The sequence below is a fragment of the Coturnix japonica genome, chromosome 1 (genome assembly GCF_001577835.2).
Source record: "Coturnix japonica isolate 7356 chromosome 1, Coturnix japonica 2.1, whole genome shotgun sequence".
NCBI lineage: Eukaryota > Metazoa > Chordata > Aves > Galliformes > Phasianidae > Coturnix > Coturnix japonica.
Window position 1 is genome coordinate 72,456,241 of NC_029516.1, and position 22,141 is coordinate 72,478,381.

The 22,141-nt window shown below is 44.5% G+C and overlaps 1 protein-coding gene across 1 annotated transcript in view; it reads left to right on the forward strand.

Moving 5' to 3' along the window:
- Nucleotides 1-22,141, forward strand: part of IGSF11 (immunoglobulin superfamily member 11) — an 84,550-nt gene that overhangs the window by 55,757 nt on the left and 6,652 nt on the right. Inside the window, exons 2-3 of the mRNA XM_015876114.2 lie at nt 20,573-20,736; nt 21,550-21,757. Of these exons, the coding sequence (XP_015731600.1) occupies nt 20,573-20,736; nt 21,550-21,757 (372 nt within the window). The remainder of the gene's footprint in view (nt 1-20,572; nt 20,737-21,549; nt 21,758-22,141) is intronic.

Sequence of the window (22,141 nt, forward strand, 5' to 3'; positions counted from 1 at the left end):
TTCTTCTGTTACATTTGCAGTTTCTCTGTAGGGCATCAACTGCCAATGTAATGGACATTTAGTGTCGGCTCCCTGGGACCCTGGTTTAATAAGACCAACACGGATGCTGCCCCTTTGCCGCATCATTTGTCACCACTTAGTCCAACTGAGCACATTTTGTTTTGATACCTCTGTCCAGTGGGCTCTTGGATCTGGTCAGATGGATGCCACGAGGCTTCCATGTATGTATTGTTTATGATTTAATTCATTAGATTCTTAATGACTCTTCATATTTGGTTCTTTATTTCACTAGGGATAGACATCAAGTTGGAATCAAACATTGCCAGCTCTATTCTTTATTGAAAATCCTTGCATTTTGGTTGGTTTTGTGGAATCTCCCCAGCTCAATGGAAATCGTCAGATTTGTCACCAGGATAATATGTTTGTCAATGGCTTGCCGTAACAAATTAGGCTCTTGATTCTGCATACATTTGTGCATGTGCCTACATCTATAGACTGCTTAACATTCGACCCTGCAATCATTCTGCAAAAGTGAAAAGTGTTCAAAAAAAAATCTCTGTCATTTCTGGATTAAGTTCCAGGATGTATTGTTCTTCAAATTCTTCTTGTTTCTTCTACCTGCTTTCCTCCCCCACCCTTTCCTAGTCACAGCTTCCCTTCTCATTCTTCTGGCTAAGGATAGTTTTTAAAAGGCTTCTCAGCCATTTCTGAACCATTAATTTCATCCTCATCCTCATTTATTAATGAACCTACTTTCTTTCTGGTGCTTCTTTTCCTCTGGATGAATTTGTAAATCCCTTCTTATTCCCTTCAGTGCCTCAGGCAACATAAATTCATTTGCTTTTTTCCCCTTGCCCTTATCTTTTCCAACAGCCTTAAGTGACTCTGTATATTCTTCTTCAGTCACAATCTCCCCTTCCATTTTCAGCATGGAACTTTTCTTATAATTTTCTTAATGAAGAGGCATCAGCAGGAAAGCACTGTGCTGTACAGTGTTGTAAGACCTGAAGCGTTTCATTTAAAAGTTGCATGTGGTAGAGCCTTCTCAGAAAGAATTTATATTAGAAAGAGTCTCTGTGTGGCAAAGCCAGCATCTTAGTTCTAGCATGTCTCTGATTTCATTTTCAAAGCTCTCATTGTGACTTGAGCAGGACAAGATGGGCAGCTGAGCTAATGGTAAATCCTGTTCTTTACTGTGTCGGATGCCCATTATTAGAGCAGCTCTCCTTCCCTCATAGGAGATAAAGAAAAAACTCTAATCTTGTGTGTTGTTCTTCTCAGCCAAAGAAGGTGGAGAGGTCTGTGAGTGCTACAACCACTTGTTGCTCATATGAGGGCACAGTGCCAGGAGGAAACCTGGACTAACAAAACAAGAAGTTGAAATAGAACTGAGGGGATAGGAGGGCTCTCTAGCCTCCTAGGCTAAGACATGTTGGTGAAGCTGCTGTTCTTGAAAGCTACAGGAGCTTGGTAGAAGTGTCCCATGACCACCATGGCTGATGCTAGCAGAGATGTCAGACCTGCCCATGAGAAGCAGAGCTGGAGACTGGCCAGCAGAAGAGTTGCTTCACAGGGTCCAGAAGCATAAACTTGGAGGCTAAATTTGGAGGCTCAGTAGAGAAGACCTATTCAGTCATGGCTGATCTTGTGACCTAGAAAGATGCCTAGATCTTGTGACCTACAAAGATGTGACCTAGAAAGTGGCTCTGCCACTGATCTGCCCTGTGATCCCAGAGAATTCTCTTCTGTTCAGTTCCCACATCCATAAAATGGGGGCAGTGATGTAGGGTTGTGAGAATTTTCCAGCTAGTGACTGTGAAAGGCTCTGTCAACTTGGGTTGAAAAAGCAATGTCTTGTAGGGAGTCAGTGTGAAGGTGTTGGTAAGGCAGAGCAGAAGAAGGCAGGCTGTGCTTGCTAGTTTGCATCACCTCATTTGGAGATGTTCTCACTCACCTTTTCCCTCTCTCTTCCCCATATGTGTGTCATGGAAAGTAGCTACGATTAAGCAAAGCATAAAATCACAAGTTTCCCCACACCTATGGGGCCAGAATATCTCCATCCATCACCTTTTCATCATCCCACATCACCCACATCCGTCCACGCTTCCTGAAGATGGACGAGTCAAGAGTTGTGCAAGGAGAAAGCATTAACTGTGCTTAAAAATAACGAGGTTACCATGGGTCTCAGAAGACACACACCTCCCCGCTTTCTCCCCAGAGTGTTGCACTATATGCGGGCAGGGGGCCTGCCAGAGCTCTAGTCAATATGCTGCATGTTTGCTCGGAGGAAATGCCTTTTTGTTTACACGGGAGAGAGAGAAGCTTAGAGAAGAAACCTGGCACAGAGCAGTTGGGATTCGGTTAATCTGCTTAGAAATACATTAATCGGAGGATCAGATGTTGTCAACAATACTCTTTCTCCCTCACCCTTCTCTCTTGCAGTACCATGCTCATCACTGTTCCCATTGGGTCTTATTCTTCACCCTCCTCCACACATCCCTCTTCTCTCCTGCTGTGAAAGTCAGGGAGTAATGAAGCACAAGGAGATTACAGCAAAAGTAACAAACAAAATATAAATCCTAGATCTAAATGAAAATTAAAAATGGATCTTCTGCTGTTTATTTGCATCCCTAAAAATAACCTTCTGCCTAAGCTTAACTGAATGTAGCCAGGATTTCCCTGGAAAACTTGGAAAAATCCTAAAAGATGGTCTAGTAGTGGAAATAGTGGCTGCCTGTTTCCCTCCGAGACTTCATCCATCTCCCCCAAATACAACAGGAGACTGCAGGACAAGCTGTGGCCCCACCCTGAGATGCAGCATTATCATGGCATTAACATAGTGACTGAGGAAAAGACAGCTCCAAGCCACCAGCCTTTATTGCCTTCAGCAGGAGCTGTGGTACTTGGCTTCTGGTTAACATCTCTTGCCTAAAGATGGAGAACTGTAGTTGCCAGCAGTCACAATTTTGTGGATGCTCTGATTAGAAATGGAACCGGTTTCTGCTCCTCTTTTTAATGCAGTTTGAATAATAATACACGTAAGGACATTACCTGTATGGAGAGAAAGTTCTGAGAGGAGGGTTTGCTACTACTGGCATATTCCTCAACACCTTGCTGCTTTCAGAGAATCACAGAATCACAGAACTGCAGGGGCTGGAAGGGACCTCAAGAGATCACCAACTCCAACCCCCTGCTAAAGCAGGTACCCTGCGTGCACAGGTAGTTGTTCAAACAGGTCTTGAATATGTCCATAGAAGGAGACTCCACAACCTCTCTGGTTAACCTGTTCCAGTATTCCATCACCCTTAACATAAAGAAGTTCTTCCACATGTTTGTGTGGAACTTCCTATGTTCAAGTTTTAGTCCATCGCTCCTTGTCCTATTGCTATGCACCACTGAGAAGAGCCTGACTCATCCATTTGCCTCCCACCTCACTTCACCTTCACCTCACTTATGTATAAACATTGATAAGATCCCCCTTCAGTCTTCCTTTCCCTATGCGGAACAGACCCAGGTTACTCAGTCTTTCCTCATAGGTGAGATACTCCAGGCCCTTCATCATCTTTGTGTCCCTCTGCTGGACTCCTTCTAGGAGATCTCTGTGTTTTTGAACTGAGGAGCCCAGAACTGGGCACAGCATTCTAAATGTGGCCTCACCGGTGCAGAGTAGAGGGAGAATCACCCCTCTTTGACCTGCTGGCCATGCCCTTTTTGATATAACCCAGAATTTTCCTGCCAGGGTTTTCGTATCTGGCCTCTGGTGAATTTACAAGGAAACACAGGTATCATCTTGTGCCTGCATGGAGTGGAGGCTGAGGTCAGGTTTGCTGTTTTCTGAGCACCGTTGTTGTAGAATAACTGTTGTCACAGGAGTATTTGTTCTACATGTTCTGTTTTCTTCTAACATTGTTTTCCTATATTAATTTTTCAAGAAAAGCACCAAAACAAAAAGCATTGCAGTGAACAAGATATCAGTACCAACTGGGGGATAAAGGAGACGGACAACTACTGCTTTGTATTCATAATGTTTACTTTGCATATGTGCTGTTTGATATTCCTGGGCTTTGTCCTCAGATGTGCAGTGTCCTCTTTCATTCTCATTACAAAGGTATAATCATAGGCAATGCAGGATGTTCAGTGTGGCTTACTTAATTTCAGATGAAACCTTTAACTTCAGGAACATCCGACCTTTGAGCCATTGTTTTAACAGCATTACAGTTGCATTCATTTTGGAGATTTTGCAATCCCGTATTAATCCAAATTCCATTGAAGTCAATACACAGACACCCATTGTCTTAAGCTGGGGTTGGTTCAGGTCATTACTCTTTAGCTGAGAAAAGGATAGGGACAAAGGAGGGGATGCAGCTTCAGAGCTCAGCTTCTTTTTGTTCTTTCGAGGGTGAAGTAAAGACCAGCTAGGAGAGAAATTGGGATGGGTAGAAACGTGTTGTTGTTGGGGTGCAGGCAGCATGAAGGAACTGCAGGAGTGATTGCCTCAAACAGGAATTAAGGAGCAATCTGGCCAGGGTATACATCTTCTCTTCCACAGTAAAATGTGCCCTTGTGCCTGCTTCCCCCCCTTGTGACACAGACAGTCATGGAAGTCTCGATGCAATAACTTCAGAAGACCTTGGCTTAGGCATTGGTCCCACAACCAGCAAGTGGACATAAGACTTCCCAGAAGGTTCTGTCCATACGTTGTGCCAAGAAGACAGAAATGCTGAGTTAGCAAGGTCACAAATACCTGCATCTTGGCTGTCTCCCAGCAGATGGGAGGTAGAGAGCCAATAAACCTCGTGGAGACAAGTGCCTTTGATGGCAGCTCTGTGTGTTAACTGCTCTATTGCTCCTGGACTGGAGCTAGGGTTCTGCTACCTACTGGACTAGTTCACAGAGCTGAATCTGTGCATTGGGTTGTAAGGAGGATCAGGGGAATTACAGGCATGTCAGCCTGACCTTGGTGCCAGGGAAGGTTATAGAACATATTGTGGTGGAAAACTGGAGGATCAGGCCCAGCCAGCATGGGTTCATGAAAGGCAGGTCCTTCTTGACCAACCTGATTTCCTTTTATGATCGAGTGACCTACCTGTTGGATAAGGGAAAGGCTGTTAATGTGGTCTGTCTAAGCTTCAGCAAAGCTTTTGACACTGTTTCCCACGGCATTCTTCTGGAGAAGCTGGCAGCCTGTGATTTGGACAGGTACTTTCTTTAGCTGGGTAAAGAACTGGCTGAACACCAGGCCCAGAGAGTGGTGGTGAACAGAGTTAAATCCAACTGGTGACCAGGCACTAGTGGTGCTCCCCAGGGGTTCAGTACTGTGGTCTGTCCTGTTTAAGATCTTTATTGATGACCTGTGGAAATAGTGTTGCTAGCAGGAGAAGGGAAATTATCATCTCTATGTACTCAGCACTGGTGAGGCTGCACTTTGAGTACTGTGTTCAGTTTTGGGTCTCTCACTACAAGACATTCAGGCCCTAGAGAGTTTTCAAAAAAGGGCTCAGACCCCTCAGAGCTGGTGAGGGGTCTGGAGCACAGGCCTTATGAGGAACAGCTGAAGGAGATGGGATTGTTTAGTCTGTGGAAGAAGCAGCTCTAGGGTGACCTTGTCATTCTCTACAACTACCTATAGGAAGGCTGTGATGAGGTGTAGGTTGGCATCTTCTCCCATGTTACTAGCAGCAGAACTAGAGGGAATGGCCTCAAATTATGCCAGGGGAGATTCAGGTTGGATGTTAGGAAATAATAATTCTCCAAGAGAGTGGTCAGGCATTGGAATGGGCTGCCCAGGGAGGTGGTGGAGTCACTGTTCTTGGAGGTGTTGGAGAAACATTTAGATATTGTACTGAGGGGCATGTTTTAGTGGCCAGTATTGGTGATAGACTGGATGATCTTAAAGGTCTTTTAGAACTTTGGTGGTTCTATGATTCTGTTCTATTTAAGGGGTTTGTTTGCCTGAGTAGAGGAGGGCGTGATGGCATTGCTGCATCCACTCTGTTCATGGTCAGTAAAAAGCAGAGAGAGGACACAAGAGCATAGATTTCAGTGTGAGCTGCTATAAGAAAGTACACAGTGTCCTTTCCAGCATGGTGTCCCTGCTGTTTTTAACCATGCTTGTTAGATTAAACCTGGTAGAGGCACATGTTCTCAGCTTGGGCAGAGTTTTACTTGTACCGAGGACAAATACACATAGACTTGGGGCTGGCCTGTATCTCCAGTATGTCACATAGATCCAGTCTGAGCTTTCCCTTCAGCTGTATGTGTTGATGAAAAATTGCTTTTTTAAATCAAAGACTGTTTTTCACTGAAGTGTCCCTTGCATTCTTTTCTTCATTTCCTTCTTCCTGTAGAAAGCGGTCAGAGTAGAAGAAATAAATGGGAAAGAAGGTTTTTAATTTCTTCTGACATTGGTTTTGATTTTGCCATAAGAAAAAAAGAGTAGGAAACAAATGGAGAGAAGACAAGGAAGGAAATGAAAGGAAACCCTTTCGGTTGCTTTTTTATTTAAGTTCAGTCTAGAAAACTATCAATTGCTTTTCTGCTTTTTTTTCCTCTTCATCTCTCTGTTTCTTGTATTCCTTTCTCATACTTTACTTCCTCCAAGGCCACTGCTCTTCCAAGAACAGAAAAAGCCAGAAGTGCTGATATTTGCATGGGGGGTAGGAAGGAGCCTTGCAGGGAGGCATTGCCTCAGGTGGAAGCACTCCCCTGAGCAGTGTTTCTTAGAACTCTGCTGCTGTTATAGTTAGAAAGCCAGTCTGTGATCCAGCAGTGAGTTTTATTGCTAATAATGACGATCGATGGGCTAAAGAGAAATATTTTTCTCGTACAGTTTAATAGCATTTTACTGTTCCTCTGCTTCTTTTCCTTGGATATGTCTGTTTCATTCTGTACCTTCCTCCCTCCACAATGATGGCTTTCTTTTTCTGCAGGAAAGTGTGTTTTATGGGTTCTCACTTAATCATGCCTGATCCAGTATTGTTACTGGGGTCCTTCTCCTTTTATACCTTTTTTTTTCTGATACAGATGAGTATGGCATCTGTAGATGTCATACAGAGAGGGCTGTACTTTTTGGAGGTATCCAGCAAGCCAGACATTACCTCTGTCCCTGTCTCCCTCCCTCTTAATCCAAACAGTTCTTGCTTAGATGCTAGCGTCATCATTTTTAATGACACATGTTGATACCTGAAGCTTTCAGTATGTTCATTAATTAAGGCTCCTGGGGTGTATTCCCTGCTGGCCACTCTGAGTGCATACACACACACTGCAGAGAGGTTCACCTGGTGCTGGAGCATACGCTGTTCTTCCTGTTGGTGTCTGCCTTTAACACTTGGCCATTCCTCAAAGTCTCACCCCCCCATTCAAAAGGGAAGGGGGCCTGGGATGCCTTGGAGGGGCAAAGAGACACAATCGGGTTTGACACGATTTGCACTGCAAATTAAGTGCTGAGTGCTAACATTTGACACTCTACCTCGGTGGAGGTTTTGGGTAGCCCCTCGCAGAGAAACCTGTCAGAAACCCAAGCATCCAGAAAAAGGGGGGAAAAAACACCCTGCCACCTCTTGTTTTTCGCTTCTCAAAGGATGCAAAACACCAAATGGGTGCTCTGTGGCCTTGTCAGCTCCAGCAAGCACACCTACTCCATTGCCTGAAGGAGGAAGGTGCTCTCATGGCGGAGAGCTTCCCTGCTTCCCCTCCCTCCCCACAACCTTTATTTGCTGTCCAAAGCTGGAGGTACGTCCAACACTGCACATTCCCATGAACGGAGATGCATACAATGCCCTTCAGCTTGAGGATGCTATTTTTCCCCCTCACAGGGTCTTTTCATAGCCCTGACCAGACGTACTGTCAGCAGGCACAACCTCTCCTCTTCAGACCACCTCTTCTTGTATCTTGCTGGCACTATCAGCACTGCAGAGGAAATCTGTGCAATGTGTCACTAAGAGGGCTGCAGGAAAGAGGGTAAGTGAGAAGATGAACAAGAATCTTCTCTCACCACTAGGCACCCATCCTCTTAGGCAAGAGCTGTGTACCAAACCCATTAATTACTTTCAGCCAGGGATGTTCATGCCAAAAGACTAATGGAATCTTGTTTTCATTTGTTAGACTTCCTCTACCTGAAAAGGGCTTTATTTTCTTTGTCCGTCCTCTAAGCTTATGCATTATTGCTGCATGTGCTGTCTGAAAGGATGCCGTCTCCCAGCCTAGCAGAAGTGCTTCCTTTGCTGCTGTATCTCCTGCTTCCTAGAGTATGGAAAAGATTTTAACATATTGTGACACGAGTGCGGAAATACATATTAGTAGATCCTCCAATAATGACATCTGGGCAGGAAATTGGAAAAAGCTTTGCTAAATGTGATCTCTGGATGGGCAGCACCCTGTGCCAGCCTCCACAGAGCACAGTCTCACAACACCACTTTGTCTGTAGAGCTGAATTCTTTACCTGTGGTATGTGCTTACAGGGGACATAAATAACTTCCCTGCAACAGCCTCAAAATACAATACCTTCTGAGCTTTTGTGTTTTTAGGATTTATCCTTTATAATGCTAATCTTTTGCAAACTCTTGGTTCCTCATGCTTGGAGATCACCCCCTCTCTTGCTAGATTTTTACTTTAGCTATTCCATGCTCTCCTTAGAAAGGGACAAAACACCTGTGGGCTCTTGCACCCATACTACAGAACAGTGGGCATCCCTTCCATCCATCTCTATGGGTCAGCAGTCAGGCCTTCCTGATTCAACTCCACAAGTCTCCCTCTGGTCAGGATGGGGGTTAGGGAAAGGTTCTTCACCAGTGGGCAGTGGGGTCCTGGGAGAACCTTCTCCCCCACCTACTGACATAGTCTCCATGCTTATGTGTGTGTTACAGCAGTCCCTCATGCGGTCATGTCTTTGAGCAGGGGAGAGCTGGTGTGAGCGCTCACAGAAGGCAAGGAAAGCAGGTCGGGCAAACACTGTTGAAGCAAATTCAGGCTTATTATTCAAACAGATGTTCATGAATATATTTTGCCATATTTGCAGAGTCTTAATTGTAATCTGACCTGATGGGCACATGAGTTAAAAAGTAGAAGACTGAATTTATAGAGGGAGAGATGAGCTGAGAGGTGACCTACTGATCTGGGCTTTCTTTACTTTCCACTCTTGGCAAACACAGCAGGGTTTTGCTGCTTCTTTTCCCTCCCGAGTTACTCTTCTGTTTTTAACCCACACATCTCCTGTAAGGATCTGTGAAAACTTTACCTGGCAAGACACCTCCTGTGAAGTTTTGGTGTCACCAGATGAGTAACACAACAACTTCCTTGCCTGATGAACAACAAAGAATCCGGGAAGAAGCCCAAGCCTATTTTTATTATTTTCCTCCAGAAACTATTAATTAATGTTTCTTAAGAAGATAATTTTATCCCTGCAGACTCTAGTGATGTTTCTAGCATCTGAGCAACCTGATCTATCTGTAGATGTCCCTGTTCAATACAGGGGAGTTGGACAAGATGACCTTTAATGGTCCATTCCAACTCACATGATTCTTTGATTCTTTGCAGCAAGATGGCACACTGCAGTTTGGGAATGATTCTTCTTCCCATTATGAAAACGAGTTTGATGAATCTTTTGGAAAAGATGGAGAAACATCATTGAGTTGTGGCAGCCTGGGCTGTGTCTTGCATAGATGCTTCCTTTCTTTGAGGTGTTACTGTCTGTGCACTCCACATCACTTGGCTAAAATTAGGGGTGTTTGCATGCACCAGCAAACTGAGCACCACTGTGTGCTGGAATGGGGAAGTATTGTTTTGAAGAACCCCGCTTGCTCCCATCAGGATGGGGTCCATCAGGACTGCAGGGTGAGTGACAGCACATTGAAATGGGACTCTGAGGCCACCAGCATGAACTTTTTCAAGATCCTTGGAATCCCAACAAGGCTTCTCTGGGCCAGAAGGATAAATGAGGAAAACAGTGAGTACCTGCTCTGGCTTACAGAGAAGGGAAAGAATTTGGAGAGACTTTGTTATGTGGAGTACCACTGATCTGAGCTTTTAATAATGCAATGGACTTGTAAGTGTTCCAAACGATGAGATTTGTGAATGAATTTTTAATCCGGGGGTTTAACATTAAAGATTAAAGTGTGTGTTTTGAATTTCAAAAAGAGAATTTACCCTCAAAAGGCTAAAAAAGGCTAAGACTTGCTTCAGTGGCTTCTTATGGTTTTATTTCTTTTTCTTTTTTTTTTTTTTTCCCCCTTGGGTATACATGAAAGCAAAAAAAAGCAAAGAAAAGGGAAAACACAGCATCCGAACTGAGCCTGGGGAATCTTCAACTCGTTGTTAAGCCAGTGTCCAATTGGGCTCTTTCATATTAATGTTGCTTTGTGTGCTCTTAGACCTGGCAGGAGTGACAACATCTGTGTGAAAAACTGAGCCAGCTGTGCAGAAGAAAATCTTCCTTAGTTCAGAGCAGTTGTGTGCTTTGCTGCTTGGGCGTAAGCAACTTCTTGCATCTGTTGTGGAGGGAAAATGTGCAAAGTGTTTTCCTGAGACTCTAACTCTAAAAGACAAGAGAAGCCCATAGCAGCTCCTGTAAAAGAGAATTTAGGACATTGGGGAAGGGAAGAAGAGAGGGGAGGCATTAAATAAGACAGCACTGTGGGGTTTGGTCACCCAGGGTTAACACTGAGGACCTGGCATCAGAAAAGAAGGTGGTAAGGAGAGAGACACGTTGTCTCGTATGGTAACAGCAATGGCTGTATTAACTGAAAACCCCTTCAAGCATGTTATGACAGTGCTTTGTGTCTTTTGAAAACACCCTTAAGAATTTTGGGAGCATTTGAGAGCCTGGCCTGGAGTACTGTGGAGCAGAGCCCCTTGCAGAAAGCATTTACCCCTACCATCGTGTGGGTCTGCAGCAGAGTTGAACACAGTGAACCTTCCTGGCTGTTTTTTTCCCTCTCTGATAAGAAATGTGTGTGTTAATTTGAAATCAATACTAATACTTGGCACAGTGGCAGAGAGTGTGATTAATAGGCAGAGCAAGGCCCATGAATCAGGTGACAAAGCCCTGTTCGTGTCTCGCCATTGACCTGAAGCGTGGTGCTGAGGTGAGTTATAGCCTTTCTCCACCTCGGTTTTCCTCACTGCAAAATGGAGGCTTTCCGCATTGCCCCACTGCCTTACCTGCTGCCGTATGTTAGAACAACCAGTGAGACTTTCTACAGTTGTAAGCTGATGGACAGATTTTCTTTAATATGGCTATGCACGTTTTAATGTATTGGACCTGTTTCCACCAGGAAACAATGTGGGAGGGGGTTGTCCAAACAACTGGGAAAGGGGGAGTTCATATAGAAGGCCAGAAATGCATGCAACAAAGCTTTGGGTTTGGGGGCAAAACCTGGCACGTCAACAACTTCAGCACCAGACTTCACAAGAAAAACAACTAAAGCTCCTGGTGTTCCCATGTGAAGAGTGGGCTGGAGGTGTGTGGGGAAAACCAGTGTATCCTCTCCATTTCATCTCATAGTGTAGTGATAGTGCAGACTTTTTAGTGGATGGAACAAAAGCCAGGGGAAATTTCCATTGTCGAAAGACTGTTCTCATGGAAGGGCGTAGTGTAGTAGTTACTGTAGCGTTACTGAATAAAATAATACAAAGTCAGAATTTATATCATATCTAAATACGTGGCAAAAGTTTAAATGGAGTGTTTCCACCTTATTGAATTGAAGTGTGCCAATATTGCCGTAATTAAATGAGAAAGTCGAAGCAATTCATTTTGTCTTCACTCGCTGAAAATGTCATCAAAGTTGATATTCTTACATCCTATTTTGATTTTAATGAAAACTCTTTTCCCAGTGGAAAATTGTCCTTTTACAACCTCTTTCAGACTCATAATCCGATGCATTCAATTACTGACCTGGCATTTGCCAGATCAGAAGACATCTTTTTTTTTTTTTTTCCTTTTCAATTTAAATGAAATGCTTTTTATTTATTTTATTTTATTTTATTATTTTATTTTATTTTATCATTTTATTTTATTTTATTTTATTTTATTTTATTTTATTTTATTTTATTTTATTTTATTTTATTTTATTATTTTATTTTATTTTATTTTATTTTATTTTTTCCTGTTTGTTCATAATAATTTTATATCCAGAGTAGCTTGGGATTAATGAAGTATAAAATACGGAGGTCTAATATCGCCGAACATCCTCGAGGATACCATGTTCAATCTTGACTGCTTTTGGAAACTGAAAATGATGCTTTCCTGCCTTTATGAGGCCTGTTTTCAGCATCAGGTACGAGGCAGAGCAGTTGCACTGTGGCACGCTCTCACTTTAAAGGCTCTCCTCTCTCTCCTACCAGCCGGCCGCAGGAGTTTTGTTATCAAAATGGATGCAAATGCGATTAGACCCTTAAGCCCTGATTTGGCAAGATACTTAAACATGTGCTTGGTTTTTAAACATTAAGTTTATTTCCAGTGAGTTAACTGCCTTTAGAGCAATGGCTGGGATGGATCAAACCAGCCCAGGCGGAGCTGCCCCAGCCACATGTGGGCAGCAATATGGGTGAACAAGGATTCGTAGTTGGGCATGGAGCAGCTGCACCCTGCCCTCCTGCTGTTCCCCACCACACAAAGTGCGATTATACAGCTTGCCCACCCATCTATCCTGCCTTCCCCTGTGCCACCTCCGTGTGCTGGGCTTTAGTCTTATTAATTATGGTCTGTATCCATCCTACTCAATATGCTATTGAACATATTTAAACCTTAAGTTGATTTCCCTTATTAAGCAGTTCATCACTATGTTGTGCCTTTCTTTTTCATTTTCTTTTTTTTTGGGGGGGTCCTTTTTTTTAACCACAAGAGGAGGAAGAAATTTATTCTTTTGACCATAAATCATTTACAAAGCTGCTGGGCCGTTAATGTATTTTTTATGGCTCGGCAAACAGAAAATAGGAGCGAGTGCCTTAGTGCTTTTCCGACCTGTTTTAATTTTGGCTTCCCAGCCCTGACTCTGTTCCCCTGTCTTGAGAGCAGATCCATTTCCCTTGCAGAGGCACTGGTGGATACCTTCTCCCAAAGGAGGCACTTTGCTGTGTCAGCAATGTCACGTGCTGTTGCCAGCACTTGGCACCAATCCGCAGCGCGTCACATCTCTGCTGACTGGGCTGTGCTGGGAGAATATTAGCAGGGAAAAGGGATGGGGAGGGGACTCAAGGCTATTTTTGCTTTTAGATCCAGGGGAGAGCTCTAATTAGACTCTCGCTCAGGGATAAACAAGTTATGTACGTCTCTCATCTCATCCCATGCAGCCTCACCCTGCACTTTGCATGCTGTGGGCTCAGCCAGCCTCAGGTGTGGTGTAGATACCCATGGGGATGTTTTGGAGGGGCGTTCAGCACAGTGACTGGCTGTTGCAGCTTCTCAAACGTTAAAGACAGGCTCCTATAAGGTTTTGCAACCTGCTTTACGAGAATGAAGCCAATTTAAGCTGCTCTCAGTCACCTCTGTGCCTTCTCTCCTTTTTAGGAAACATAGATGCAAGTATTTGCTGTAAAAGGTCCATTTTTCTTTCTGATGCACTGTGGCAAAGCAGCAAGATGATGAAGACAAGGGATGTGGAAGGTTTATGTTGGCATCTGAACTAGGTGAATGAGATGATCTGCAGCTCAAAGCTATTGTTGCTGGCTCCCTGCAAATTCAAGCAGAGCCTCCCAGCTTAGATGTGTTTGAGTGGACTCTTGACAAGTTTTTGTTCCCAAGTCTCTTCTGCTAAAGGCTGAAGGCAGACAGTCCATTGAGTAACTGGCCATGGTCACTGAAATTGCTCCCATCCCTTAGACATCCGTTACCATTGAATAATGCCTCCACTGTAGCAGTCAGCAGAACAGGACAGTGCATCTGCAACACAGCTTTTCCCTTTCACAGCAAAGCAAGCTGTCCTGTCCTTCCACCTTCCTCAGCAGATTATGCTAATTAATGCCTGGCTGCGAGATGGAGGCACGGCTTCCTTTCTGCTTTCGCTGCTTTTTGGACAATAACCTTGTTCTGAGGGGCAAGGCAAACAGTGGAGGATGATGATATCCTGAGTTAATGCAACAGGATTTGCTGTCAGAGAACTAGGGGTGAAGATAGAGGGACCAGGAATGGTGAAGCACGTTTCTGTGCCCAGCTGGAACTTCACTTTCCTCCCTGCCTGTGTCTGTGGTTTGGAAAATGTCTCTCTAGGCATCTCTGGATGACTTCAGGAGGGAAAGAAATGCCTCGCTCCCTGTTGCAAGGATACAACAACCATGTTTTTACCTCTGCTGTGCTGCTTAACTGTGGCTTTCAGCCATCTGTAAGCAGATTGCAGGCTCCTGGTTTGCCCACCTGAGTCCTGTGGGGGTGAGTCGATGAGTCATAGATGCCTCCAGTGCTGGGTATAGCTGGCAGTGGGCTAATCTGGCACCAAATAGTTCCACAGAGCAAGCTGAATTAAACTTTCCCACCCCTCCCCTTTTGCAAGTCAAGGGGGAAATGAATGAGCACTTGAGTGAGTTCCTGATCCCTTCTGGGTCCCCTCTGGTCTTGCTCATCTGCTAAGGCAAAAAATTCCCCAACCTCAGTAGTGCAGCTGCTCCTTGAGTCCTCAGCAAATGCTGTGGATTCAAGGACTGCCAGCTCAGATCACAGCAGTCTCTGTTTCCAGCCAATGCCGCATGCATCGGAGGGAACTGTTAAACCTTCCGTAATGTACCTAATTGTGCAACACTATACCACGGAGAGGGGATTAACATATGCCCCAGAGCACAACGATTGATTAGTTTTATCCTAGCTAATGTCATTGTAGATGCTATTTTTGTTCCTATCAATGTCCCTTCCTATTTTTATAATCTTCCAATAATATGGTGCAGGGGTTTTGTTGCTGCTGTTGTTTTTTTTTTTTAAGGCTAACTTGCATGCATCTGCATCCTTGTCAGCAGAGATGCAGGGCAGCCATCCCAGTTAGCAGGAGTTGCAGAATTGGTTCTCCCAGCAGCTCCAGGTGGGCTGGATGCAGGCACAGAAGTAAAGGCAGTACTGGAAGCACAGCAGGAGCCCAGAACTGGAATGGATCATTTGGGTCATTGGGATCCCACTATATCCCTGTTAGCTGTCTGTTCTAGCGCTATGCTCTTTTCACAGTTCAACAACCTCTGCCAGATTTCAGGTTCTAGGATCTGCTGGAAGAGCACCTGAAGAGCACCATTCACTTACACAAGGACCTTAATGTAATGCAATCCCTATGACATGGAGAGCGCAGATGCTTTTGATTTCCTTGGTAGGTTTGCGTGCTCAGCAGTTCAGCATATCCATCTAAGGTCTAAATCTGGGCAAACAGGGATCTCAGACTAACAGCAGTCCTCTGAAGATACGTGGAGCTGAGCAACAGGGATTCTGTGGCACAAATGAGGAAGGAATCAAATTCCTCAGTGATTTTCATCTGCATGTTATGAGAGTCTCTTTTTTTCCCCATTAAAGCTAACCCGGCTCCTCTGACAAAGACATGGGAGCAAAGTGACACTGTTCTTTAAGTATGCATTGCGGAAGGCTTTCCTGCCCTTTTTGGTCTTGTCCAACTTTCATCTTCGCTTTATGGCTGCAGGTTGGGGAGGTCAGGGGCAGGGAGATGTGCTCCATGCTATATCAATCAGACAGCTGTTTGAAATCCTCCTCCCAGCTGGCCTGCAGAGAAAGACTTATTTCTCAAAGAGAGATGGCAGAGGTGGTAGAGATTGCTGTTTGCAAGGCTAACAGCTGAGACCAGAGCAGGGTGGGTCAGCAGCACATCTCACTGTCATCTTTTTGCCTGCCGCAGATGAGATTATAAATGATAAGGGAGAGGGGTCAGTGTAATCAGCACAGATTTACAGGTAGCCAGTGTCCCTGATCAGCTGGTGGAATGCTCAGTGAGAAACACTACAGGGCTCAAGTTCAAGACCTTGACACTGTGATTTCTCCCTGGGTTAGTACCCGCTTGCCCGTATATTCTGCGAGCTGAGCAACAAAACTAAGATTCCTCTTTCTTGAGTAAATTGGATCTGTTTACCTGGGAAGCTCTGTGCCAGAGAGATGGTGAGATACCACCAATTGTGTCTGATGGTTTTTCTAGTGATAAAGGAGCTTAGAGGTGTACTTGGCTTTTGACTTGCATTTAACACTGTATAAACCTAAGAGGAAATGTTGGTCCCAGTGTAGGTTTAACACGTGTTGCAGGACTTTTGCTCTAAAACCATGCTAGATGGAATAGTTTTTGTTCCAGGCTGTCCTGTAGAGCCAGCAAAGCTAAGGAGGGAAAGAGATGGAATTTATTTTGCATCATGTGCTGTTGGTTTACTATCCACCATGAGCCAGAAAGAACCAGCAGGAGCCTTGGTTTGGGATATTCCCTCTGTCCACATAAAGGGAATGAGCTTAAAGTCAATAGATTCTTAGTCTGGTGGCTGAAAAGACTCTGGACTCATCATAAAATGCCCACCTTCTTTTCTTTGTATTATCTATGAAGTTCCACACTAGTACTGGGGTGCCCTTTTCCAGCCCTGGGGAGTCCTATGGAGCTGAAACAACGTTTCCATCTTTGGAAGGACCACCATTTCCTTTCCAGAGATTTCTTCCGGTCAATGCAATTGCTTCCTCACAAGATAGAAGAGATCCTCAGAAGTCAAAATGTCTCTTTTATTTCTTTGCTGTCCCACAATATTATCAGTACTTGCAACTGTGGGTTAAATGGCTGCTGCACAAGAAGGTCCTATGATAGAAGCGCTCCCTGCAGCACTTTGTTACTGTCCCTCCAACAGCGAGTCACACCTTCCTGGGCTGGGGCTTTTGCTTCTGCTCAGCATGTTGAGTCATCGATGTTCTTTGAGGTGGGAGTCATTCCTTCAGCACAGCAGGAGGCTTTGGTCCCAAACTCAAAGATGTGAGGTAGGCCAAAGGCACAATGACTCGTGTCTTACTTTCATCTCAGGAAAAAGACTGCTCTGCAGTTTTTCCTTCTGTTTCCTGCAGTTGCCAGATTGAACATAGTGTTCCTACTCCGCTCTTCCAACTTTTGAGCGACCTCATCTTTGCCTCTCAAACGAGGGACCCAAAATGTCATACTGCCATAGGCATCTTTCCCATCACACAACAGGACTGCTAATTGCACGGGGATAGGGAGTGCCATTCCTGGCTTTTGCATGCGAGCTGATAGCTTGAAGCTTTATTCTCCTTCTCCCCCCCAGCCACATGCATTTCAGCACATCTTCCCTGGAGGTTTGGAGATGTTGAGTGCATGAAGGTGAGACATTTCTTCATCTCTTTCACACCTCTTTTTCCCTTCTGGCCATTTGCTTTCTTGGCTTGCCAGCCCTGCGGAGTAAACCTGTCTCTTGTCCTTTGTGTATGCAAAGTCATCCCAGCCCAGCCTCCCACATCTCTGGGTTTCATGAGGTTACTGCTAGCAGGTTACAAATACTGCTGACTTGCCAACAGTTCTTGGGGGTAGGTACAAAGCAAACAGAGTTCTCTAGCAGGCAAGGAAGCATCTTGACTTTCACTGTATGAATGACCTTCCAAATGAACCACCATTTTTCTGTAGTCTTAAATTAAAGCAGGAAAAAGCCCTCTCTCTACACCATACTCCAACCGTACACCAACCCATCCACAGGTACCCAGTTATCATGGTCTTCACTCTATCTGGTATGTGCTGAAGCAGGCTTGCAGCTGTTCTATGGGAGGTAGCAAATGGGGAGCATCTGTCTTCTCACACATTTCCTTAGGGAAGGACACACTGGTTGTGTCTGGGCCCTACACTCTTGTGTCATGCTGTATGAATTGCCTACATGAGCTCCTTCATGGATACTGAGGAGTTGTGCTACTTGGGAAAACAATGTGACCCCATCAAAAATGAAATCAGAGTTATCCGTTGCCAGAATAATTACTTGATCCTAGGAAAAATGAAGAAACTCTAAGAGCCTCTGCAGCCAAAACATCGTTCTTCTGGCTGACTGCCTGATAGATGGGGGACACAAAGATGGAGCATCTGTTTGAATTAATGATGGGAGCTCAGATACCCAGGGGAATTTAAGCCTTCATTCCTTAGGCTACACTGAGGAACCTTTGTCCTAATACTTACACCAAACTTGGAATCTCTTCCTCCCTCTCTCCCTTGCCTCCTTCCTTATGTATTAGTGCAAAACCACAGTTTCGCAACTCATAATTCTGCAGTGTTTAAATATGTAATGTTTGGTTCACTTTTCATCCTAGGTGTGTTCCTGGGCATAGTGGCTGATGTGTATGTGCCTTTATGTGCAGCCACCTGTGTTTTGGGCCATGAGTATTGGTGCGGAAGGACGCTGTCACGCAGATCCGTGCATAGATGGACAAGTGCACGAGTAACCACATTACATTTTCTAGTAGTCTGAGCTGTAAAGAAAGACGCTGTAGCCCCTGAAGAGGATTTGATCTTTGCTCTTTTAGCTGTCTTCCTGGGAGAGGAGCTGTGCTGCAGTAATGCCCCTCCGGTGCTGTGTTAACGCACCAGCCTACCTCCCTGTTTATGCTGGTGGAAGAAGACATTGCCTGCATTTGGTCTCCTGCTTCCCCTGTCGCCTTGGTTAAGCGTACTTGTCAGAAGCGGTTGTGTATGTTTTCCCCAGCTGTAGCCCTGCAGGTGCCACTTAGCTTAACAAAATGAGTCCTTGTCTTTAAGTGCTGTGTGCCTTGTGTGCATCCTGGGCCAAAGAGCAGCTGACAGGCAAAAGGCAAGTCTACAGTGCTGGCTCGCCCAATGCTTTAATAAGGCAGAGACAGGAGAGTGTGATGTGTTGCAGGAGCGCACATCTTGCATGCCCAGCCTCAAAGCCATTCCTTGGAAGGAGAAATGGACAGAAACCTCAGCTGTTTCTTACTGCCCTTTCACTCCAAGGCAATCAGATTGAAAGGGTTGCTGTAGTGCTTTGACAGGGTGAGAAAATTATGGTGACTGAAGGTTGCTACAAAGCGAGAGTGGAGCCCTGGAAGAGTAAAGGGTTCATAAGCAGATTTGGATATTCTCAAATGTATTGAGAATTGTTTTGGCAGTGAATAAATTATGCATGCTCTATTTTAGTATTTTCATTATTCTGTTTGCAATCAACTAATCACAAATATTTGGAACGCTGGGAGAGTGGTTAGGTATGAAAATCACATCATCTTGGTGATTGAGTGATTGATGAAACTAAGCCTGCAGTGCAAATTGTAAAATCAAGCTTCTCCAGAATATTCGCCATTAGTGAATACTCACACTGAAGTATTGCTTTCCCTGACTTACAAGAATTGGAATATGTGAGTATTTCTTGGAGGAGAATAAGTTATGGGGCTGAAGAACACATTTTGCTATGCCAAATCAGATGAGAAGTTGAGGGCAGACCTTCATAAAATCTACACTGAAGGTGACAGAAGAGCTTTCGGCTCCATGTTAGAGTCTTTAATCCAATTAAATGTCCAAATTAGTGTGTCTCTCTGCCATGGATGATGGCAGGAATGGATGAGTAGTCATGCCAAGATAACCTTCGGTGTCAGGCTTGTAGAAAAGAAGATCTCTTGTCAAACTCATATTCATTAAGACTCCTGGTCTTTGGGCTACTGCAACTGCCTGGCCAACCATTGTAGGGAACTCAAGAGCCCCAAACCATTTCCACACAACTGGCTACAGAAGCAACTGGAAGGCAGATGCTTTGTAATAAAGGTCATGTTTATTACTGGTGGCCCTTCAAATTATTTACTTCCGCTTGCTGCTGACAGCCCTTCATAGGAGATTGATGGATTAAACTTTCACCAGCTGTTCTGCATCCAGGCACATCATTCTGTCAGATTTTAGGACTCAAGCTAAACCGTTTCACTGAGATTTTCCAAAGTTCTCCATGTTTTTAAACGTGTTCCAAGCTTGTGAGAAAAATCAGTCTTTCTTTTTTCCTGACAAGTAAGGAACTTGTGAATCAGTTTAAAGTGGAGTTTTGTTTGGCTCTGTTTTAAAACATTTCTGAGCCTCCCAGAACTACCTGCAACATTGGAGAAAGCAGTCAGGGAGGAAGGAAATTGTATAGGAGTTGGATGAGGCTACTGACAGTATGGAAGATCCTTGTGTATTGCAGCTCCCAAGCAGTCAGTCCAAGCTGAGGAACTCATCATAGGCTGCTCAAGTGCTACTGACTCTGGATTTATAGAGCCTGAAGCTCGGTGCATCCAGGTTCTGAGGTCCCCACCGCTCCATTAGGCAGGCTGGGAAGAATCCCAGTAGATGTGTCTGAGAGACCTCTCAGCTTTTTCTCAGCCTGTTCAGTTTCTTTCCCAGTCTCCAAAACAAAGTCTGATGTTCTCAGAGGTTCTGAAATGAGAATGCTTTTACTTAAAATCAACTCCTAGCTCCAGCTGCCTCTGGAAGATGTCTGCATTTGGGGGAGGAAAATAACTCTCTAGCTCACAGTAATTGGTAAGGCTATGTAACAACAGAATGCTGCTGTCATAACCTGCATATACATAGGGCCAACTGAAATGTTTGAACTGGGATTCCTTCTCCTGAAATGCTTGAACTGGGTCTTCTTCTCTTTCCAGGCATGGTGTGTCCTCTGGAGGTGTCCGTCAGTTCAGGGAGTATCCAAGTTGCCCGAGGCCAGACAGCAGTATTGCCCTGCACCTTCACCACTAATGCTGCTCTCACTAACCTTAATGTCATATGGATGGTCACTCCTCTTTCTAACGCCAACCAGCCTGAACAGGTAGGTCTTTTCTCACCGGAGTATACATTTTCTTGGGGCTTTCCTTTTCTTCACCCTTTCAACACTGATCTATGTGTAGCCTGCCTCTTAGTTTTGCAAGGCCATTCTTATGAATACTCGCAAATGAGAGTCTGCCATAGTGGGCACTAGAATCATAACCTGAGAGCTGTTGGCCTGAATTCTATCCATGTATGTAGAGGCCAGAAGAAATCCATTCTGATTGTCAATCAATCTGTAGATTCCACTTCTACTAGAAGTATTTCCACTCCGAAGTGGATCTATCTTGGGTCACACCACCTCTGTAACATTTGTTGTTCAGCTGTGTGATTCAGTATCCTGCACCGAAGAGAATTTCTTGGGTTGACAGAAGGTGTACAGCCTCAATGGTTGTATTGCCCAGTATTCAGTATCAAATCACGGCAGGACATTACTTGTTGACACCCAAAATTTCAGGTGAATTGTTTTTTGAAGTACTTATGGACCTGCAGAGAGTCCATACCTCTCTACACTGGGTGTCTAGATGGGTAGTGATTGTTACATGAATTGAGCTGCTTTTACAAATATAGCTATGACAGAAGACTTGGATATTTGGTCTGTTCCCTTTGTGAGCATTTTTAATGTAGTAATCTCCTTTGTAGAAAATACTTCTCCTAGGATCAGTCTTTCTGGGGCAACTGTTGTATATTGATGTTTGGTTATTCAGAGAGCCTTTAAGAAGTAATCCTTTTATCTTTTGAAGCCCATATTTGCTGCCCTTCTCCCTCCTTGCTCAGTCCATTCAGAGTATTGCTTGAACCTTCCTTTCTTTTCCAGGTTATTCTCTACCAAGGAGGTCAGATCTTTGGTGGTGCACCCCAGTTCTATGGGCGAGTGGGGTTTGCTGTGACAATGCCAACCACCAGTGCCTCCATCTTCATCAACAACACCCAGCTATCGGACACTGGCACGTACCAGTGTTTGGTCAACAATCTTCCTGATCGAGGCAGCAGGAATATTGGAGTCATCGGACTCACCGTCTTGGGTGTGTTTATTGGGATTGTGGGGGAAGAGGGAGGAACTGGGGTATGGGAATCCTCTGTATGATGGTGCTCAGAGCAGAAAAATATGGTGGTGTGTACATTGGGTCCCATGGACATATTGTGATGAGGGACGGGGTTGGTTGTGGGTATTGTGGGAGTTTATAGGCACACAGTCCTCATATGCAGATGTTGTATCGGAGAGTTTTAAAATATGGTGGAGAGAAAGCCTTGTGGCAAGTTCATGATGTGGAGCTGCAAAGAAGCATGAATAAAGGGTGGGTGCATTAATGAGATCTAAGGGGTTAAAACAGGCTTGCACAAAGCAACAGGAGAAAAGAATGGACTTTCAGAAATTTGCTTCCTTCTCATAAAAGCAAGTAATATTG